The 24,260-nt window shown below is 40.0% G+C and overlaps 1 protein-coding gene across 8 annotated transcripts in view; it reads right to left on the bottom strand.

Annotated features, from left to right (window-relative positions):
- Nucleotides 1-24,260, bottom strand: part of FOCAD (focadhesin) — a 296,022-nt gene that overhangs the window by 197,022 nt on the left and 74,740 nt on the right. For all 8 annotated transcript variants that reach the window (XR_014301953.1, XR_014301954.1, XM_082695369.1 and 5 more), the window contains 4 exons: nucleotides 22,312-22,516; nucleotides 18,591-18,797; nucleotides 10,957-11,044; nucleotides 7,727-7,929 (listed from right to left, as the gene is read on the bottom strand). Coding sequence is in view for 6 of the 8 variants with exons in the window: in XM_082695369.1 (XP_082551495.1) it covers nucleotides 7,727-7,929; nucleotides 10,957-11,044; nucleotides 18,591-18,797; nucleotides 22,312-22,516 (703 nt within the window). In the remaining 2 variants the exon portion in view is untranslated. The remainder of the gene's footprint in view (nucleotides 1-7,726; nucleotides 7,930-10,956; nucleotides 11,045-18,590; nucleotides 18,798-22,311; nucleotides 22,517-24,260) is intronic.

The raw sequence follows: 24,260 nt of genomic DNA, 5'->3' as shown, positions 1-24,260 counted from the left end.
GAATTAATAACTGTGAATAACTTCGGCAATAAGAAACAGCCTGACAGCTCTAAATTGAAATGATACCCAGAGAAGAGGTTATGCTTAAGTCAATCTGAGAAATGACTCCTCAAGGAAATAAAGTAGTGCCGTCAGGGACAGAGAAGAGACAGAACTCTTGCCAAAGTGAGCAGTGTGCCCACATGGCTCAGGAGAAGTCAGAGACATCAAAGAAGCATTAAATACTGCCTACTAATAAAAAGATTCAATTCATACAGAGCATAATGAAACAAATTAGAAATCTCTAGATTATAACTGTCCTGTTACGAGAGAGTGACTTATACAGATACAGAACTGAAAAAATGGGAAGTAAAAATTAAGCCTTATAGGGGCACCTGGGTGGCTCAGTCAGATAAGCATCTGCCTTCAGCTCTCAGGTCATGATCCCAGGGTCCTGAGATCAAGCCCAGCATTGGGCTCCCTGCTAGGCAGGGAGACTGCTTCTCCCTCTCCCTCTGCCTGCCGCACCCCCTACTTGTTCTCTCTCTCTCCCTCTCTGTGTCAAATAAATAAAATCTTTTAAAAAATTAAGCTTTATAAAAAAAAATTTTTTTTAAAGTAGGCCCCACACCTGGTGTAGGGCTTGAACTCATGACCTTGAGATCAGTCTCATGTTCTACCAACTGAGCCAGCCAGGCAGCTCTGAAATTTGTTTAAATAACAGCTTTATTGAGATATAATTCACATACCATAAAACCCATCCTTTAAAAGTTTACAACTCAGTGAACTTTAGTAATTTGTGGCATCATCATAGCTAATTTTCATCACCCCAAAAGGAAACCTCATACCCATTAAGAGTCACTCCTCATTCCCCCAACACCACCCTCATAGCCTCTGGAAACCACTAATCAATCTACTTTGTTTCTATTCTGGCTATTTCAACTAATAGGAACCACACAAGATGTGTTTTCTGGTGACCAGCTCCTTTCATTCAGCATGTTTTCAAGGCTGATCCATGCTATGGTTTGTATAAATACTTCATTTCTTTTCCTTGGCCAGTATTATTCCACTGAATGGATATACCACTTTTTAACATTCATCAATTAGTGGACATTGGGTTGTTTCCACTTTTTGGCTATTATGAATAATGCTGCTATGAAGAGTCCTATAAAAGTTTTTGTGAGGACACAGGTGTTCAATTGTCTCAAGTATATGCTTTAGAGAGATACCATTTGAAAGCAAATCCCACTGTAAAAACAAATGAGGAACCTATCTTTATTGACATGAAAAGAACACTCATGAAAATACAAGATGCACACAGTGTGCCTGGAATGCTACCAATTATTTTTTAAACAGGGTGGGGACTATGAATTTGTATTTGCTTATACATGCAAAGAAAGTTATGGGACAAATACAAAAGAAATTAATATCCACGACTCATTTTTCATTTGAGAGGGTGGAAACTGGGCAACCAGAATCAAGGATGAGAAGAAAATTTCTCATTGATACCATTTTGTAATTTTTGAACCATTTTAATGTGTTATAATTTTTTAAATAATAAATTTTAAAAGTTAAATACTCACATTTATCACAGCCCTTTCACTCTAAAAATACTTCCCTCACCCAAAGATGAAATTCACTGAAGACCCAAAGATGAAATTCAGTGACGTTTTTTAGACAAAGGACAAACAGCATTGGACTTGTGCTTTAAAACACCAGGACGTGGGGCGCCTGGGTGGCTCAGTGGGTTAAAGCCTCTGCCTTCAGCTCAGGTCATGATCCCAGGGTCCTGGGATCAAGCCCCACATCGGGCTCTCTGCTCAGCAGGGAGCCTGCTTCCTCCTCTCTCTGCCTGCCTCTCTGCTTACTTGTGATCTCTGTCAAATAAATAAATAAAATCTTAAAAAAAAAAAAAAAAAAACACCAGGACGCTGGCACAGCCATGCCAGCTAAAGGTTATTACATAAATCTCTGAGCCTCACTTTGCTCATTTGTAAAATGGAAGTAATGACTACCTTCCTGCCAAGATTACTGAGGTACATAATGACACAATAAAGAATCCTGCACAGTCTTTAAAGTTGCAAAATACAGAGAAATATGATCTCTGTCATCTTTAGGAGAGAAAAATAAAACTGGTGGATAGGAGTATAAAAGAAAGTAATTGGAAATCACCATCCACCATAAATTGAGTCAAAAGCAGCAACATTACCCAGACGGATAAGAGTAAACATACTGAAACAGAAAGAAAATCCTGTTTTACTTGAAGTATTATGTTGATGGTTAGGATCTGGTTTTTGTCTGTTTGCCTAGGGTTAGAACAGCAGCAGAAAAGCACAGTGTTGAATGAGACATCCCAGCACAGTCTTGCTGTCCCAGTGAGTGATGGCTGCCCTTGGCACAGTCCCAGGGCAAGGATGCAACCCAGGGCTTTCTCTAAGCATCAGCTACCAAATCCTGGTCCCACAGCCCGGGGAGGGCCTGTGAAAGTGCTGGCAGGCTCTCTGTTTTAGAGGAGAAAGCAGGTGTTCAAAAATAAAGGACGTTTATGTTAGGTGAATTACATCTCAGTAAGAAAATACAAGAAAAAAGGAACCGTAAAAAGGTGACATTTAAAGGAATATTAAATGGTTGTAAAACATCTACACATACTAGTTGAGAATCTTTATTTGAAAAAGCTTGTAATAAAAATGTTCGAATCTGTTAAGTATTAAAATAAGACAGATATCTGATAGCACTTCTTTGCCTAAAGGGGTCTGAAAAAGAAACTGTGAGTTCAGTGAATACAGATTTTCATTAACTTTAAAGAGTTACACTCGTCTATGACACCGTGGGTGGCTCCATTGGTTAAGTGCCGGACTCTTGATTTCAGCCCAGGTCATGGTCTCAGGGTCCTGGGATCAAGCACTGCTGAGCATGGAGCCTGCTTGGGATTCTCTCCATCTCTGTCTCCCTCTGCCACTCCCTCTGAGGTTTCACTCTCCTCTCATGACTGCTCTCTCACTCAAATAAATCGTTAAGATTAACACTCCAATGTAATGGTGACCAAAATAGGCTTAACTAAACTGGAGCCACGATTTGATCAGGAGAAGGGGTATGGAAACTCAAACCTGGAGCCCCTTGAAAGGAGGACAAATTTTTGCCAGACACTTCTAGCACACACCAGAGCAGAGGCAGAAGACTGAACTAGACAAAGCCTCAAGAGGCTCTTTTTGCCCTATACCTCCATGAAGAATCTAGTCAAGAGTGAAGAGGTTTGGGAGGGTTGCTTATCATCCAAGGAAACCCATACCATCCTCAGTATCCATGTGATTCAGAAGAGGATGGAAGATATGCAAGGTCTAAGACTTACTAATTCCTCTTAACTTCCAATGAAAAGTTTCTAAGAAGTCAATTTATTTTAATGTACCATGACTTAATGTTAACCTATAAATCTGCAACTGTTCTATTTACTTGCAAGTTCAAGCACAAAGTTGACAAATTACCAAAAGGGCAAAAAAAAAAAAATCAAACTGGAGTCAGTAGGATGTAGGCTCTAGAGTTAAACAGTCAAAATCTGAATCTCAATTCTATTCTTCAATAGCTGTATAATCTGGGCAACTCAACTTCTCTAGCCTCAGGTTCTTTAGTTGTCAAAGGAGAATTCTAAGAAACCATCAGGAAAATGCAAATCAAAACCCTAAGGAAAAGGCACTTCACACCTGCTAGAGGCAAAAACATAGGCAATGACAAGTGCTGGTGAGGATATGGACAAGTTGGAAGCTTCAGGCTTAGCTGGTGGGCTGGTGGGCATGTAAAATGGCATAGTTCCTGTGGGAAATAGTCTGGTAGTTCCTCCAACAGAATTAGCATATGATCTAGCAATTCCACTCCTAGCTATCTACCCAAGAGAAATGAAAACACGTCCACATAAAAACTTACATAGGAAGGTTCATAACAGCACTACTAATAATAGCCAAAAAGTGAAAACAACCCAAAAGTTCATCAGCAGATAAATGGAAAAGTAAAATGTGGTGTGTATCTATGCAGTGGAATATTGTCCGGGGATTTCTCCTACCGTGTCTGCCAGGGGCATATAGGAGAACCCAGGAAATGTCTTCCTATGGAGGACCCAGGCCACCCCATTCACACCCCAAGAGGTGGTTTCCTACAGACCAGCTCTGGCCTGAGGCACCCGAGAGAATGTCACCATCTAGCAGGCCAGAGCCACATCCTCCCTATAAGGTCTCATCTTGATCTTGAGTAAGGAGACCCTCTCCATTCCTTCCTTTGGGTAATCTCTCCAGTCCTAGAAGTAGGAGCTTCTCCTTATATTTATCAATGAATATTCTTTAGAGCCTCTTTTATAACTTTAAGTCATGGGAGAGCGTTTACTAGTTAATAATTCTCCGTATTAAGTTTTTCTTTGTTCAAATTACCAGCAGGATCTCTCTCTCCTGCCTAGACCCAGACTCATACCCTAGTGCTTTCTTTCTCCCCACCACATTCTCTAGGGGCTGGGGTGCAAAGATTTTAAGCACATTAGAATTTACAACTATTGTCTGATTTTTTTTTTTTTTTTTTTGGCCTAGGAAGACACAAATAGGTGGTTTTAAATATCCCATTTAATAGCTTAATAGAAGAAATCTTGTTTTTCACAGACCACTAAAAAATATTAAGAGCTTCTGGGATTATGTTAATCCTTAAAAGAAGGTGAATGGTTGCTTTAATAACTTACTTTTTTTAATTCTTAAAAACTGGAAATTAAAATGTGTGTTTCATTTCATGGTTATCAACACATCAGAAATGGGTAGGGAATACAGAAGTGTGTGGTACAGAACATTTACCCTTGTTTCTGTTCACCGGTAGAACTGTGCTTCTTGAAAACTGCTCTAGTTCTAAATCAAACACACTAAGTCAGAGTCACCCATCTAAAAAGAAATAATAAAAAACAAGACCTGCGTTTTTTTTTTTGTTTTGTTTTGTTTAAAGATTTTATTTATTTTATTTGACAGACAGAGATCACAAGTAGGCAGAGAGACAGGCAGAGAGAGAGGGGAGGAAGCAGGCTCTCTGCTGAGCAAAGAGCCCTTTGCGGGGCTCGATTCCAGGACCCTGGGATCATGACCTTAGCCGAAGGCAGAGGCTTTAACCCACTGAGCCACCCAGGCGCCCCAAGACCTGTGGTTTTATACAAAGGTCTTTCTGTAATATACGGAGATGGGAAAATGATCTTCCATATCTTTAGGAGAAGCACACATCTCTCAGTGAATAGAAACTTACTGAATGATTATCATGTGGTAAACAATGTGTCAGGTGTTGAGAATGTGAAGTTAAATAAATAACATCCTATCTTATTTCAGTATGTAGAGTATTCAATTAACAACTGGCTAAAAGACTTTGAAAAGCTCTCATCTACGATCAGGTCACAAAGATAAAGCAAAAACACTTCAGTGGAAAAAAAAATACAAAAAGTTCAACAACTGTTGCAATTTCAATTTCAACATGCTTAAGAGAATACAGGCAAAGTGTGAGAAAGACCAAGATCCTTTCCCTCAATGAGCTCGCAGCATAGCTGCAAGAACATACACGTAGCCCTCTAACTTAAGACACAACACGACTGAGTGATACTAAAAGAGCTGAGGATGCCAAGAAAAGGGTCATGAATTCGGACTCCAGGAGGCTGAGAACAACTGGCTGGGTTTTGAAGAATGAGTAGGTCAGGCCAAGGAAACAAAAGAGCTTTACGAGCAAAAGCAAAGATTCAGGGAGAGAACTGGAGAGTTTGCATCCTGTTAAAATTTACAGGTATATCTGAGAGAGAGGCCTGGACAGGCGCGGAAGGAAAGCCAAAGCAAACTGTGGATTACAATTTTAAAAACAGGGATCATATCTCCACTCCCAGCTTCCATTTTGCAGCACGTTATCACAGGAGAATGTATATGGCCCTAATAGTATCCCTTCCTCACCCTTCTTCACCAGCTGCTGAAGAGTGAGTCTAACTATCAGAGTTAGTAAGATTCACACACACGTGAGTGAACAGTAAAGCGTACTGGAGTCAGGATGATTCTCAGGAAGTATCCATCGTCTTAGTTATGTGTCTGACCCTGTCATAAAGGGGTGAGAAAACTTTTTGTGAGCTGAAAGAATAGAAGTCTCAGACACAAGGACATCTTGCCCTGCCCCCAGGTCCATCTAGAACCCAACCATTGTTCTCCAGGACCAAACCACAACAGGAAGTAGAACGATATTAGAAAATTTGGGCCACATTCTGTCTTATCAGGGTGGAGGCAAGAAGTTCCTTCTCTCAGGCAAGTCAACTACCTACTTCAAGTTTGGAAAGTTCTAGATGAGCAATCAGGAATTCCGAAGGTGTAGAATAAGGTCAGTTTGCCTATACGCTGGTTTCTGCCCACACCCTCAAACCAGGAATTACAGTGCCTGTATGTAGGCTGCGAGGACATTTAACAACACGCAATGAGACACAACCCTGCTTGTGCAGACGGAGTGACTGGCCTGCATTTATATACTATCTCTCTCTCCAGGGCGACATGTTTCACCAGTTTCACTTCTTTAATCCTCATTCAATCCCCATCAAATTCATAGCTGGGAAAGTAATACTACATTTTACTGAAGGCAACACTCAAATACCAAAAGAGAAAACATCCAACCAATGTGGGCCCAGAACCCAGCCACTAACCAGACGTTGAAAATACTTTTATAGTCTCTTGACAAAAACAGAGGAAGCGGACCGAGGTTGGTCAGCAGCAGGGAGCGGGGATGCGTGTGGGAGACCTGCAGTCTTCCAACTGAAGGCAGCAGTGGAGGGCAGGACACAGGAGACAACAAGAGCCATTTTGTCAAAGAAAATGGCCTAAGGTGCCACATATTAGAAAAGAAGTCTAGAAGCCTCAGGTCTTACAGATCCCAGAATTTCCAGGCACTTGAGGAGATTTCCCCCCTTGGATTGTCCCAGATGTAACAACATGCTGCATAAACATGTAAATTAAATAGTATGATAAGAAAAAAGGATTCCTTGCTCAAATAATGTTGGAGAAGCACAAGGAATTAGTTCCTTTTCTGCAGGATTTCTCAGGACCTTGAACTACTAATATAGTCAGAAAACTCAAAGAGGGGGGCACCGGGGTGGCTCAGTCGGTTGAGCATCTGCTGTCAGCTCGGGTCATAATCTCAGGGCCCTGGGATTGAGTGACACATCAGGCTCCTTGCTCAGCAGGCCTGCTTCTCTCCCTCTCCCTCTGCCTAGCCATCCCCATCCCCGCTTGTGCTCGCACTCTCTGACAAATCAATAAAATCTTTTAAAAAGAAAAATTTTTTTAAAGAAAACTCAAAGAGGTAAAAATTATACAGCATCTCCAAAACTTATTTTGCACTCCCCTCTCACAGTCTAGAAGAATAGACTAAGAGCTATACCACTGTGTGACAGAATGGTAAAGTTCAAGGAGAGGAGTTTAAATCCAAACAGATATTCACCTGGAGGTGAGATTATCTGCACAAACAGAAGTCCCACATTACCACTTCACCTTTATTTAAGAGAAACAAGGCACCTCGGTGGCTTAGTTGGTTAAGCATCTGCCTTCAGCTCGGGGCACGATCCCAGGGTCCTGGGATGGAGTACCACATCAGGCTCCCCACAGGGAGTCTGCTTCTCCCACGGCCCCTCCTCCCACACATTCTCTCACTCTCAAATAAATAAATAAATAACATTTTTTAAAAAAATAAACATGAGAATCAAGGCTGAACTCATTACCTTTTGGTGGTCATCTCTATAGGACTCCTGCTGTACCATTTCCAAAAGGTTCAGAGCCAACTGCTGCCTCGAGGGACCTTCTTCATCCATGGACATACAGTCTTCCAAGGCAGTAGAAGACAGTATCTGCAGAAGCGGCATCACTAGCACCAAGGATGACCTTGGGATTTTCTGACCCTCGGCAACAGAGAGGAGCTTCAAAGCTATTCATCAAAACAACAATTTGCATTTAAAAAATTACGACCCCAAACAAAATGCTATTTTGTTCAAGAGAGATATGTAAAAAGTTTTCTCACCCCTTTACAACTGGGTCAGACACACAACTGAGACAATGGATCTTACCCTTTTAGAAAGGAACATAAAAATTATTGTCTAAAACAAGCTGTTAATGTATGTTCCTGTTCATAGAGAAAATACATACCAAAGAGTATAAACCAACTCTTTAAGTAAATGCGACTTTTTTTAAAATACAGCTCAGCTGGGGCACCTGAGTAGCATCTGACTCTCAGTTTCGGCCCAGGTCATAATTTCAAGGTCCCAAGACCAGGCCCACATGAGGCTCCATGCTCAGTGCAGAGTCCACTTGAGAGTCTCTCCCTCTCCCTCAGTTCTTCCCCTTCTTCCTCTCCCCCACACACACTTGGATGCTCTCTCCCTTCCCCTCAAATCAATCAATCAATATCTTTGAAGATAAATAAAATACAATTCAACTTTTGTCCTTTTATTGCCAGGTCCTTCCACTGCCCTCAAGGAGCCAAGAGACCGGAGTTCCTGATCCGTGGATTTTAAGACCAATGTGCATGCTTCTTTTACAAACCCATGTGAGAATTATATTGAGATGCATTGGTAAAGGGAGGCAAAACAGGGAAGTCCTTCACTGTAATTGCTAAAAAGAAATCAGGAATAGTCTCAGAGTCCATAACTGGTAACAAACAAACCCATTTTCATAAATGATCTTTTTTTAACATGGACACTCAACTTATACATCAGAAATACACACAGAAAAAAAAATACACACAGAAATGTGTGATGACTTACTCACATATATAATCTACCCTAGACCATTAACAAAATGAGATAAAGCAGAAATATAATTTTTACAATTATTAGATGAGCCCTAATTTACCAAAAGATGTCATTCATAGGCTTCCGAGCTAGATTATCGATCAATCGATCTCCCCACAAAAACAAAAAAAGTCTACTCTACAAGCCTTAAGTCATGTCAGTGAGTTGCCAATATTTTCTTCTCATCACTTGGCAGTCAAACCTGAACATGGTAACAAATACCTGTTATTCTAACGCTGCTAATTGACCTTCCCTGCCTAAATATTAGTCTTTTTTAATTAAGTCTTTAAAATATGGAATGCTTCACGAATGTGCAAGTATCTTTGCACAGGGGGCATGCAAATCTTTTCTGTACCATTCCAATTAAAATATTAATTTTAATCCATAATTGTCCCTGAGAGATTATGAAAATCCATTATCTCTAATAAAACAGGACATGTATACATTTCTATCTTCTATATTATAAATCTTCCAGGCATTTTTATAAATTGCTATTTACAATCAAGGTTAGTGTTAATAATTAAGAAGCATAACACTGTATTAATGCTGTGGATTTGTCAAGTTTGAAATCATCAATATCTTCTTGGTTATTCTATTTGAACACTCTTCTCCAATATACTGAACAGCCCATCTTCCCTACTCTTCAACGTAACATACCGGATAATGGAAATGCTCTGTCACTAGATTATAGTGCTGCTTGCACAACTCTGTAAATTCATTTTTTTAAAAAGCCACTTTATTGTACACTTAAAAATGGTATACTTTGTGGTAAATAAACTATACCTCAATAAAGCTGTTAAAAAAGAAAACAAAACTACAGCTGTCAGTGGATGGAACTGGAGGATATTATGCTGAGCGAAATAAGTCAATCAGAGAAAGACAAGTATCATGTGATTTCACCCATTGTGTGGAATTTAAAAAACAAAACACAGGATCATAAGGAAGGGAGGAAAAAATAAAACAAGATGAAACTAGAGAGGGAGAGAAAACCATAACTGACTCTTAATCTCAGGAAACAAACTGAGGGTTGCTCAAGGGGAGGAGGTGGGATGGATGGTGGATGGTGTGGCTGGGGGATGGACACTGGGGAGGGCATGTGATGCAATGAGCACTGGGTATTATACAAGACTAATGAATCTACTGACTTCTCCCTCTGAAACTAATCATACATTATAGGTTAATAAATTTAATTTAAATTTTAAAATGGAAGAGGAAAAAAACAACAATAACAACTATGGCTGTCCGAAGTACCAGCCCTGGCATCTCTGGGAAGATGCCATGCACTCTGCTCTCAGAACACCACCATCAACAAAAAAGGTAAAAGCACTTCAGAAAGAGCCTTAGAAGGAGGGCACAAATTTTAAAATGGAAGAGGAAAAAAACAACAATAACAACTATGGCTGTCCGAAGTACCAGCCCTGGCATCTCTGGGAAGATGCCATGCACTCTGCTCTCAGAACACCACCATCAACAAAAAAGGTAAAAGCACTTCAGAAAGAGCCTCAGAAGGAGGGCACAAATGAGACAAGGCCAACAGACAAAAAAGAGCGCAGGATACCAAGGGCCCCCTCCATGTGCTACAGCTTTTCTCAAGATAGATTGGAAGTGGAAAAGGAATTCACCCCAAAATCACGATGAATTAAAATGCCCACAATGACCTACACAATCAGTATCTACCTCTTTACACACTTTAAAATGAGAGTGGGGATGATCAACAGATCATGGCACCATGCAACATAATTTGGACAGGTTCTCCATTACTACATAGATGTTACCCCAAGTAAAGAGACACAACACTAGCATAAAAGCTGCATTTTAAAGGTGTGACTTGGTTGCCAATCGGCCAGACATATCAACCTGGTTTTTTACCATATTCTTAAATAGAGTATTTTTACACCCCCCCCCCCCCGCTTTAGTCCCATTCCTCACTGGTAGGAGAGCTGAGATACTTGGTAAATTATGTGTATGTGTGGAGCCGTTGCATAAAACACCTTGTGGGATATGAAAAACAAAGTTCTATTTCAGAATGATTAACCAGGAAAATTTCTAGAATAAAACTCAAAGTATACAGGACTTTCTAGCATAGCATAACACATAGCTCAAGGGACTCCCCCAACACTTATGTTATACATACATTTTACTCTTGTGAGAATATTTTTATTTACCTAAACTTAGGATTGGCTTCTGCTGACTTGCTGGTGTCTGCAGCAGTAAGAAAGCTATTCCAACTGTGACCGGTTCAACAGGAAAATCCTAAAAGAAAAACAAAAAAGGAGTTGAAGAAGTTTCCAGAGCCATGGCTTTTTAATAGCATGTATCCAGGAAGAGTATATTTAACATGGAAGATCATCAACCTATTGTACAAAGCTATTTACAGTAAGCCAGCTCTACTACGGGAAGGATGGTGACTCCACAGCAATCACATATAAATTCAAAACGTTATCATATCTGGTTGAAGAGCAGAGGCTATCCACCAAATTAACTGGAAGAGAAAATGCCTGGGCACCTGGGTGGCTCAGTTGGTTAAGCGTCTGTCTTTGACTCAGGTCATGATCCCAGGGTCCTGGGATTGAGCCCCGCATCGGGCTCCCTGCTCTGCGGGGAGTCTGCTTCTCCCTCTACCCCTCCCCTCACTCGTTCTCTCTTTCCTTCTCTCTCTCAAATAAATAAAATCTTGAAAAACGAATTAAAAAGAGACAATGCCTTAACACAACAAACAGACCTATACATCTTCAAAAACAGTCTTTCAAATCACTGAAAAACTACCTGAAATACTAAAAGAATACTTCATTTTTAAAAAGTAGGTCAACTGTTTAATTACCTAAGCCAGGCATGATTCATCTATATAACTTACATAAAGAACTACACATAACGATCTTAATAAATGATGCTATTTTGGGGTGCCTTGGTAGCTCAATTACACATCCCCACTCTTGGTTTAGACTCAGATTATGATCTCCAGGCAGGGAGATCGAGCCCCATGTTGGGCTCCACCTCAGTGGGGAGTCTTCTTTCCCTCTCTCTCTGCCACTCTCCACCTCCCCAACCTGCTCAAGTGTGCCTTCTCTCTCTCTCTGAAATAAATAAATCTTTAAAAAATAAATTCTGTTATTTTAATAAAGGAAACAGTAATACCGAGGGAGGCAGAGATTATTCTTAAATCACAGTAATCTATTAAGCATATTTGAATGTAGTAAATCAATAATCACAGAAACTGAAAATCATTATTTTTCACCAAGTATATCAATCACATAGAAAGCAAAATGGAGGGCGCCGGGGTGGCTCAGTCGTTAAGCATCTGCCTTCAGCCCACTGGGATGGAGTCCCACATCAGGCTCCCTGCTCAGTGGAAAGCCTGCTTTTAGGTCATGATCTCAGTGTCCTGGGATCAGCCCCGCATCGGGCTCTCTGCTCAGCAGGGAGCCTGCTTCCCTCTATCTCTCTGCCTGCCTCTCTACTTGTGATCTCTGTCTGTCAAATAAACAAATAAAAGAAAAATCTTTAAAAAAAATAAAAAGTGAAAATAAACTGCAAACTCTTCCCAAGTGCATGTTTATGGACTTTTAAAAACCAGCAAAAGAAGAAAATTAAGGGGCACCTGGGTGGTTCAGTCATTAAACGTCTGCCTTCAGCTCAGGTCATGATCCCAGGGTCCTAGGATCGAGCCCCACATTGGGCTCCCTGCTCAGCAGAAGCTGCTTCAACCCTCCTACTTCCCCTGCTTGTTCCCTCTCTCACTGTCTCTCTCTCTCTGTCCAATAAAGAAATTAGATCTTAAAAAAAGAAGAAGAAGAAGAAGAAGATTAAATTGTTTTAATGGAATATTTTTTCATTTGTGTCTTTGGGCCTATACCCCCTCACTGCTTTGAAATATAGTTGAGAACAAAGCAATGGCTATCTATTTGAGGACAATGTATTTTTTAAAAATAAGACACTTATGGGGCGCCTGGGTGGCTCAATGGATTAAGCCGCTGCCTTTGACTCGGGTCATGATCTCAGGGTCCTGGGATCGAGTCCCGCATCGGGCTCTCTGCTCGGCAGGGAGCCTGCTTCCCTCTCTCTCTCTCTCTCTGCCTGCCTCTCCATCTACTTGTGATTTCTCTCTGTCAAATAAATAAATAAAATCTTTAAAAAAAAAAATAAGACACTTATTGTATATACCATCACACCATTCTTTGTCATGATCTTTTCCTCAATTTCTTTTCATATTCTGCATATCCATTTTAAAAAAGAGAAGAAAAACCAGCAAAGTCATTTAAATTTCAAATTTCCTGGCTACCAAGAAGATGAGAGACAAATTAAAGTATGCCTTTATACTAAGGCTACACTGGAAAGCTTTCTTCACAAAAGCTATCACCGCAAAAGCCACAAAGTAGTATTTTGGGGCTCTGACATGGACTAGAAACATGCTAAGTGGATGGAACTTTTTTAAAATAGAGAGTTGCCGGGCCGGGGGTGGGGGGGGGGGGCGTGCAGGACAGAGGGAGACAGCAGGCTCCATGTTCAACACAAAGCCTGACACAAGGCTCAATCTCAGGACCTTGATATAATGACTGAGCCAAAATTAAGAGTCGGATGCTTAACTGACTGAGCCCCTAGGTGGATAACTTAAAGGTGGGAAGGTCCAAGTAAAAATGGCATTCTCCAAGAAGAGAAAGACTTCAGAGTAGAAGGTGAAAGGAAATGAGCTGGAGAGCAAGGCACTAAGACGAAGGAATAGTAGGGGATTACACCAGGTAAGCTTAAATTGCTTACAGTTCTAAGAAATTTATTGTTTGATTGATCTTTAATGGAGACCAAATAACTTCATGAGGTCTCTTAACAGAAGACTGTATTAAACATCTCATATGCCACTTGAGATCCTATACGTACTGCTACTACAACTCATGCTTTCTGACCCAGGCTAGTGAAAGGTCCAGAGGACAGGACAGTTAAAGCCTCACAGGCTGATGCTTGACAAACTGACAAGGGAAGCCCATGGATAAATGCTTCCCTCCTTTATCTGGATCCTTCTGGGACATATTTCATAACACTTCTCAGAATATTCTGTGCGATCAAGCAATTGGTTGTTCATAGCACTGGGCAACATGGAGATACTTGTATTCTCTCTCTCCCATTTCCAGTATTTCAGGGTCTTGGCCCTTTCCCACTTGCTTCCTGGCATCACCCTTGCAAATAAACTCCTGCTGCATACACCTTGGCTTTTATGGAAATATGGATTGTGCTCCTGACATTAAGGAAACTCAGGAACGACTTTTGGAGGAACCCAGGCTAATTCAGAGCCTATCTGGAGCAAGGAAGGAAAACACAAAAGAGGAGGAAATGCTTTTACACTGGGCCACAGAAGTCACAGGACTTTTAATAGCAGTGGACCTTAGAGTCCACACTTTTTGTCCTCAATTCAAATGAAATCCTATCACTGGGCATCACCAATGAAGCAGACACTAAGTACACACACATACACACACACACACACACACACACACACACACACACGGTGAAGAAAGGTGAGTGGAACTGAGTCAGCTGATGGCAAGGTGTTCCAGAATTCAGGTTCCTGGCCTTCTCAAAATTGGGCTGTTTAGCTCTTGCTTCACTCTGACAGCTACCCAGTCTCCTCACCATCAATATCATTTTTGCCTAATTTTGCTCTTGAGAGTAATGGAAAGGACCTTAGGTTATGATCATTCAAACAGTGCTACAAATAACCAAGACTAAATCCACGGCAACTAATATAGCATAAAGAATGCATCCATTTTCAGAACGCAATGAAACATCTCTGATAGAAGAACATAAAAATAACAAAGGGGAAAAGAAAAGTTAATGTAACACTTGAACTGCATATCCAGCTAATAAACTCAGTGATATAGGAATGATACAGCCTTAGCCTAGGTAATATGAATGTCTTTTTTTTTTTTTTTTTTAATTTGAGGGTAAGAAATGGAGCAGGGGGAGGGGAAGACTCCCTGCCGAGCAGGGAACCCCACTTGGGGCTTGATCTGGGACTCTGGGATCATGATGATCTGAGCCAAAGGCAGATGCTTAACCAACTGAGGCACCTAGGTGCCCTAGTAATAAGAATGCCTTATTCTACTTTATTTTGTTTCAGATTACAGTGTACATAGCCCTAAAGGATATAGGTGCACAAATTAGTTTTCCTAGGCTTTTTCTTTCTTTCTTTTTTTTTTTTTTTGGTTAAACCTCAGAAACACTGGGCCAGAGTTGCGGATAGAAAATTACAAAACACAAGTATTTTAACAGTTCTATTCATATTTACTTCCTTCTAAAATTGTTAAATATTGAGCAAAAGGAGGACACTATAAAAATGATTTTCACAGGCATCACTACTGTTTTAAATTAAAATACAGTGTAATTCCACAGGCCAATATTCCTAATGACACATACGCAAAAATCAACAAAGTATTAGCAAACCAAGTTCAATCACACATTGAAAGGATCACGTATCATAATCAAGTGAGATTTCCTCTAGGAATGCAAGGATGGTTCAACAACTGCAAATTAACATGATACAACACCTTCACAGAATGAAGAAAAATCATATGATCCCCTCAATAAATGCAGAAAAGCATTTGATAAAACTCAACAATCATTTATGTTAAGAATTGTCAACCAAGTGGGTAGGAAGTGAACATACTTCAACATTCTAAAGAACATATAGGAGAAACCCACACCTAAAATTATATTCATTGGTGAAAGCTGAAAGCTTTTCCTCTAAAATCAGTAATAAGATAAGTATGTCCACTCTCACTACTTTTATTCAACTTGATAGAGGAAATCCTAGTCACAGCAATTAGGCAAGAAAAAGAGATAAAACACATCCAAATTAGAAAGAAAGGGAGAAAACTGTCACTATTTGCTGATAACATATATTATATGGAAAACCCTAAAACTTTAGGGTTACTATTAGGATCACTATTAATAAATGAATTCAGTAAAGTTTCAGGATATAAAAATCAACATACAGAAATCTGTTGTTTCTATACACTAATAAACTATCAAAAAGAGAAAATTAAAAAGAAAATCCCATTTACAATTGTATCCGAAAAAAAAGGAGAAAGGAAAAACAAGCACAGGAATAAATTTAACCAAAGAGGGGGAAGAACTGTACTGTGAAAACAATAAGACACTGATGAAAGAAACTAAAGAAGATACAAATAAATGGGAACATATTCCATGCTCATGGGCTATAAGAATCACTGTTAAAATGTCCCTAACACCCAGAACAACCTAAAGATTCAGTGCAATCCCTATCAAAATACCAACTGAATTTTTCACAGAACTAGAATAATCCTACAGAACCACAAAAGACCTCAAATAGCCAAGGTAATCGTGAGAAAGTAGAACAAAGCTGGAGGAAGTAGCACACTTCCAGATTCCAAATTATACTCAAAGCTACAGTGATCAAAACAGTATGATGCTGGGGCACCTGGGTGGCTCAGTCGATTAAGGGTCTGCCTTCAGCTCAGGTCATGAGCCCAGAGTCCTGGGATCAAGCCCCACACCAGGCTCCCTGCTCAGCGGAGAGCCTGCCTCTCCCTCTCCCTCTACTATTCCCCTGCCTGTGTACTCTTTTTTTCTCTCTTTCTCTGTCAAATAAAATAAGCAAAATCTTAAGACAAAACAAAAAACACTATGGTACTGACACAAAGACAGACACACACACCAAAACAGAACAGAGCTCAGAAATAAACCCACATGTATATGGACAATAAATCTTCAATGAAAAAGGAAATAATATACCATGGGGAAAGGATAGCCCCTCAAAAAATGGTGTTGGGAAAACTGGACAGCTACTTGCAGAAGAATGGACCACACATAAAGATAAACTCAAAATGGATTAAGGCCTTACTATAAGACCTGAAACCATAAAATTCCTATTAAAAAACATAGGCAGTAGGCAACCTGATGCTGATCTTAGCAGAATCTTTTGAATGTCTCCTCAGACAAGGGCAACAAAAGCAAAAACAAACACATGAGACGATATCAGAATAAAAAGCTTTTGCACAGCCAAGGAAACCATTAACAAAATGAAAAAGCAACCTATGGAATGGAGAAGATGTTTGCTAGTGACATATCTGATGAGGAGTCAACACCCAAAATGGAAAAAGAACTATATTTTTTACAGGTTTTCTATATCTTATCTCTAAAATGTTACATATCATATACAACATATATTATGTATCTAATGAGTATGATTATATATAATAATTTTACATTAGAATAGGCATTGATATTTTATATATCAATGTTATTGCTATAATTATTTATCATGCTATATACTAGAGCTAACAGATACATATTACTGTGTAGTATGATATATAACATCAATATACCATTATATAATATATAACATAGTATTACCTATAAAGTCCCAGCAGATATAAAACCATACTGATCACAAGACTGACAAACAGGCAAATGACTTACCTGAGCTTCCTTGGCTCCCACTTCCCACTAAAATTTATATGTAGTTTCTGTTTCCTTCTACTCCTTTACTCTAATTTGGTTCCTACCACCATCCCTCCACTGACATGTTTTCCTCTAATGTAAACAAGAAACTTCTACTTATTGCACCCTAAGACTTCTTTCCATACCTTACTTAAAACACTCTCTCCATGAAAGTGTTGACCATTCCCCTTTTTGAGATATTCCTTCCCTTGATTTTCACGTCCTCAGTCCCTTCTACTTATCATACAATCCTTCTGACCACACTTTCTCCTCGTTTTCAGCACACTCCAGCCCCTGGAGTTCCATAAAAACCCACGTAATGTAATCCCACGGGTAAAACTCCCATCCCAAAGAAGACGTCTACAAATCTGTACCTTTAGCCTAAGCTTCTATCCTAAATTTTCAGACCACATATCCAATTACCCATGATCCTTACACACCTCAAACCAAGCATATCTAAAGCTAAATTTATCCTCTGCCCTTTAACCTCAGTTGGAGGTAACATCAGTTACCATTTCTCAAAGTGAAGGGCACCATCCAGCTGCTCAAAAGAGACAGCTGAGACTTAGCCAAGGAACTTCTCCTTGACCATCTACTCAGCCACAAAGCCCTACTGATTTCATCTCCTCCCTCTCTCTATTCCCACTCTCTTTTCCTCCCTCTTCTACTCTTGCCTACTCTTTTCCCCTAATTAGTCCTTGCTGTGAACTGAGGTGTGCCCCTGCCACACAAATACATATGTTGAAGTAACCATACCCAGTTACTCCTTACCTGAAGTAAGAATACCTAACTACCACGCTGACTATATTGGGAGTATGGAAGTAATTAAAAAATTAAATGAGGTCATGTCTGGAAGTCCCTTGAAGTCACAGAAAGTGTCTTTTTATGTATGTATTATCTATAGGGTCTGGCATATAATAGGTATTAAAGAATTGGAGCACCTTAACTGGTGCTCCAAATGTAGTGATCGTTTTTATAACAGATGACAAAAGTAGACATTAACAGTATGATCTAATGGTATTTGACTAAACACCTTTGATACCAATAAAGTTAAAAGAGCACACTCACCCTGCTACTGAAAGACCCAATTAAGAGAACTGATGTATTAAAATGTCATACTCTCAGGGCACCTGGGTGGCTCCGTAGGCTAAGCATCTATCTTCAGCTCAGGTCATATCCCAGGTTCCCGGGATCAAGCCCCGCATCGAACCTCCCTCTCCCTCTGCCACTCAACCTGCTTGTACTTGCTCGAGCTCTCTATCTCTTCCTGTCAAATAAATAAAATAAAATGTTTTAAAAAGGAGTGTGGTTTCATTGGTATTCTCCTTACCTCCTTCAAAAGTTCAACACTGTGCTCTAAAAGGTGAATTAAAGATGAGCATTCCCCAGTTATCATTAGGCTGACTTCACAGACACACAGCAACTGCAGGGTCAGCTGGGTAAGCTGAATTTTCCAGAAAATGGGATGACGCAGTAAGCTTAAATATACTTCCTCAATAAACAGCATCACTTCTGTTGTCTGGATCAAATCTTTTACCTGTTTAAAAAAAAGTCATTATAGGATATTAAAATAATATACAAGGGGGGACTCTGGATGGCTCAGTGGGTTAAAGCCTCTGCCTTCGGCTCAGGTCATGATCTCAGAGTCCTGGGATCAAGCCCCGAGCCGGGTTCTCTGCTCAGCGGGGAGCCTGCTTCCTCCTCTCTGTCTCTCTCTCTCTCTCTCTCTGCCTGCCTCTCTGCCTACTTGTGATCTGTCAAAAAAGAAAAAAAAAGGGGTGGGGCGCTCCTGAGTGGCTCAGGTCATGATCTCAGGGTCCTGGGATCAAGCCCCACATCGGGCTCTCCGCTCAGCAGGGAGCATGCTCCCCCGCCCCCTGCCTGCCTCTCTGCCTACTTGTGACCTCTCTCTCTGTCAAATAAATAACTAAAATCTTTTTAAAAAAAAAAAATCTTAAAATAAAATATACAAAACAAAAGATAATTTTGAACTATCTAAGAAATTTTGGCAATCTTTTCTAAACCTGTAAAGACTTAAAGAGATGAAAACATTTACATTAACTCAAAGAGAATTAAACCAGGTAAAAACTCTGCCTTATTGTTGCCACTAACCAAAATACAATTTGCTACTGTTTCTGTTACTGCTGGCTGACACAAATTCTTTTCGTTTATTTTTCTGACTTCTCTGAGTAAAGATTTTTCTATTTTAAGACAAACGACAAGACTGTGCCAACATGTTGAAGGAAATTAATCAAAGTTGGTTTTGAGCTCTCCAAATGAACTCTCCTTTCAATGATTCCAACACAGTTACCTGGAAGAAAAGGGTTGGCATGTTATTCTAATGTACTACTAAGCCCTTCATCTGGAAGATATTTGCTCAGACAACCTTAACTGAGAGCACCATTTCCACACTTGGCAGATGCAATGAAAGACCATATTCTAATGGTAGGGTGTCTTCTCAACAGGCTAATGCATTAGATAGGAAGGACTTGGGTGCTCTTGAAAATCCCAATTCAATTCAAACCCAGCTGTTCCGATCAAAATTCTGGAGCTGGTATTAAGGATATGGTCCTGCTCACAGACACATTGGCATTTACCAGAGATTACAAACAATGAACCATCTGCTTCAATCAGAAGCCTTGTGTTTGTTAAATTTATCAAGAGGAAAGCCTACAGTTGACCAGCTGTACCTTTCACCAATCGTTACCACCCTAATAACCCAAAAGGATTATAAGTTATACAAAAAGAAAATTTAATTCCTAGCAAATAAGAGGGAAAAAAGATATTAAAAGATCAAGGGAGAAGAGACAGAAAATGGTAATTTATAAAAAGATAAACAGTCAAGTAGCTAAATTATTTTACTCTTTTAAAAACCTACAATGGCAAAGGCAAAGGCCACCAAGAAAAGGGATTGACACCAAGACAAAGCCTCATGTTTACTGGACAATATATTTCCTTGAATGTATTTTTTGTGCATACTTGAAATTTTCCATAATAAAAAAAAATTTTGGACAACCTCAGCAAGCTAGCATTAAAGGCTCTGCAATCTTTACCAATACTTTTAGCAATACTTGTAATGTTCTGTCTTGATGTAGCAATAGATCACGTGCAATGGATTACATGTGCCATGACAAGATTCACAATTAAAAAGAAGGAACTATTTGGACAAAAGTCAACAGTGAAGTTTAAGGCAGGTAAATTAAAGACAAATAAACAAATACGAATACTAAATGGAAGAGCAACTGGCGTGAAAAGAAACTAGAAATTTCATGAACCATCGTTTCATCATGGGTCAACACGGCAACAGGGTTATTTCTAAAATAACATTTTTTTAATTGATGAGAGTCTATTCATGTGCACAGTATGGGTCAGACCACAAATACAGGGGTGTATTCAGCTCTAAAAAGAACATTTCATAGTAACACGTTCTGAGCGCGGATAAACTAGAGAACTCCTGGCAACAGACAGAGTACAGTCTGGAAACCCTAGTACAAAAAAGTGATGAAGGAAAGAAAGGAGGAAAGGATGGAAAGGAAGAAAGAGAAGGGAAAGAAATAAACAACACAAAACAGGATGTAGGTGGGTTTTTTTAAAAGCCTATTTTGTTTCGTTCTATAAGGAACAGAAACTAATGGGTAAAAGGAAAATGCAGGTCAATTAGAAGAACTAAACAAAAAGGCTGCCTTGCAAAACAGCACATTTCTTATCCCTAAAAATTTAGTCATGGGATGGTTATCTCGGAGAGTTTAAGAAATACCTGTAATCAGTGGGAAAATGGATTACGTTCCTACTAAACACTCAGATTCTTCATACTCTAATAAAGCCAATTTGTTAAGTGATTAAACGTATTTATGTTGCTAGTTCCATTAGTTCCAAATGATGTACCTACCTCCTTTTTTTTCTTCACCTAGCTCAATTATAATTGGGGGAATGATATTCCCCCAAATACCTCTCAGAGCTCACAGATCCAGATTCATGGGGATGAAGGCAAACATCCAGCAGAGAGCACAGAACGGGGCGATGTAAGCACAAGCTGGAAGAGGTGTACCCCAGTCCAAGTTGTTCTGCTACACAGTGCTTTACTGCCCACACAAAACAAAAGCTTTGGAAAAGCCACAGGAGAATTCATTTTAATTAACTTTTCTCTGCCTTGATTACAGGAAAACCCATTTATGAGTCACAAAGGAAAGATTCAGTCCAGTCACTCTTTGCTAACACAAACTTAAAACAGGTCATCTGGGACCTCAAGTGATCACTCTGAAAAATCCTCACAGATTCCCTCCATCAGCTAAGCAGCGTGGCACTCAGATTCTAGGCAAACGGGAAAACTCGACGATGAGAGGGACAGCCTGATAACTTAATCCTTACACTGACATCATAACCCAGTGGTAAGTGGCATTTTTTTTTAATCTGCAATTATAGAGACATTAGCTCAAAATTATTTCTCCCTCGAACATCCCCAGCATTTTCTCCATGCCTGTTCAACATCTTTGATCCATCCATACTTCAAATTATGAGAATTTACATACTTGTCTTAACTCCCTTCCTAGACTGTGGGCTTCTCACATGCAGGAGACCGCAGGGTCACCGAGTACGTTGTCAGGAGATATGTGGAACCTGGACTCTAGCCAGCGCTCAGCTGGTCATGCCCTGCATTTCCAGGGCTATATCTGCCCAGAAGCACACCTTTTGCTAATTTGTAGAGAGTTTTATTTTTTTCTTGTAACTCTTGTGTCTAGCATAAAGAGGAACTCAACTCAAAATTCTTTACCCTGCAAAGTCTTTTCTGAACAACAGAAACCTTTTATTTCTTACTAATCCTAAAATAGATTATATTGATTTACAGGTCTATGAACTTAGTTATAACAGGATATGTGTAAATGTTAAATCTATATTTGGTTCCTTCCTCATCTCCAAAAGTCTGCGAGCATTTCTAGAACCAGGCTTGTATCCAAGTTTGCAAATCATGCGTTCTACTCTATGCATGATGGGAACAACCAACACTGATTGACGCTGCTGTTACATCAGTGGAGGAGGACGAGGGGCCTTACCTGCAAACACGGAACCATGTCACAACACAGCTGAAGTATCTGTTGTTCCAAGACTGATGGTTGCTCTGGGTCACCAGGAACCCGGGGTTGAAGTAAGACTTTCAGCAGCATTAGGCGCAGTTTAGCATATTCTTGTAACTGGGATGGTTCGCAATAGAGATACCATAGAAATGGTGCCATTATTTGGATACACGAAACTTCTGACCTGCAAATCATTTCATGCATAAGCCAGTCACCAAGTTCAACAGGGTACCAAGCAGTAATTGTCAAACATCAACTTATAGTTCATGACACACTAGGATACCACGGAATGTAACTTGTTTTTGTGATTCTTCAATTCCAACATGACTTACTGGGATCCATGCCTCCCAGGTCTTTGCACCCTGGGGAATATGACAACACCAGGAGCCCAGAAGCCTGATGCCCAAGACTACAAGAATGTTTACTCGCATACTAAAATATCATCTACATCTGCAGGACCAGGCTTTGGTGGACATGAAAATGACCCTAGAGCCTTTTTGGAATTGCAGAAGTCAGGATGCACGCTCCAGGGATAGGACATTGACACGCATTTTTGGAAAAACTCCACAGGTGCAGTTCTATGGAAAACGAAACGATACGGGCATCCCAAGAAGACTACATGAACCATTAACATTTACTTGTCAAATGGTCAACACATGGGGTGTCCAAGCTATTGCACTTCATGCCTTTCAATCCATGTCCTCACCACAACCCTATGAAATAAAACCATCCCATTGCGCAGTTGCAGCAATGAAAGAGGAGAAAGGTCATTTGCCAAGTCCTTCCTCTTAAGTTCTTCCCACTCAAAGGAGGAAGGCTTTACATATCTTTCATATCTATTTAGATTTCAATATACCTCAATAACTCATCCGAAGTCACTAAAATTTAGCTAGAATTACCCTTGAGGTATATACATTTGATCAGGTCATTAACCAGCTTAAAAGAGCATGCCCCCTTAAGATAAAGTATTTAGCCCAAGTCACAAACCCTCCATAATCGAGCCTCTGCTTGTCTTTTCAGCCTCATTGCTCACTCCCCTTTGCTCTCCACTGAGCTACACTAAATGTCTTTCAGATGTTCAGTCAGGTTCTCTGAATGTTCTTCCCACCTGCTATTCCCTCTACTTAGAACATTCTCCTCTTTTTTTCCTTTCCTGTTCCTGCCTCTGCTAATTCCTCTCACCTTCCAGTTCTTGCCTTTAAAATGACTCCCTTGGGGCGCCTGGGTGGCTCAGTGGGTTAAAGCCTCTGCCTTTGGCTCAGGTCATGATCCCAGGGTCCTGGGATAGAGCCCCACATGGGGCTCTCTGCTCGGCAAGGAGCCTGCTTCCTCCTCTCTCTGCCTGCTTCTGCCTACTTGTGATCTCTGTCTGTCAAATAAATGAATAAAATCTTTTAAAAAATAAAATAAAATGACTCCCTGAGGGCCTTCCCTTAACCTAGTGAAAGCAGAGCCCCGTTATGGGTTTCCAGAGGACAATGAATATATTGTCATTATTTACTAAATACCTCTCTCTCTATCTTGGGCCATACTATAAGCCAAATGACAGCATGGATTTCTGTTTACTGCTGGATCACCGATAATGACATAGTAGGCCTCCAAAGAGATATTCAATTACTAAATTAATCGATTCAGTTATACTACATCATAGAGTAGTACTACAATTAGCATGCAGATCATAATTTTATTTTACTGTTTCATATTTATTATACATAGGGAATTGTTAGATAAGCTATAAAGGTGAATAGGCATTATCTTTTTTTTTTTAAGATTTTATTTATTTATTCATAAGAGACACAGAGAGAGTCGGAGGAGGAAGCAGACTTTCCAAGCAGCATGGAGCCTGATGTGGAACTCCATCACAGGACCCTGGGATCTTGATCTGAGCTGAAGGCAGGCGCTTAACCGACTGAGCCACCCAGGTGCCT

Source organism: Mustela nivalis (genome assembly GCF_964662115.1).
Source record: "Mustela nivalis genome assembly, chromosome: 13".
Taxonomy (NCBI): Eukaryota; Metazoa; Chordata; class Mammalia; order Carnivora; family Mustelidae; genus Mustela; species Mustela nivalis.
This window is presented reverse-complemented; position numbering and strand designations above follow the sequence as displayed.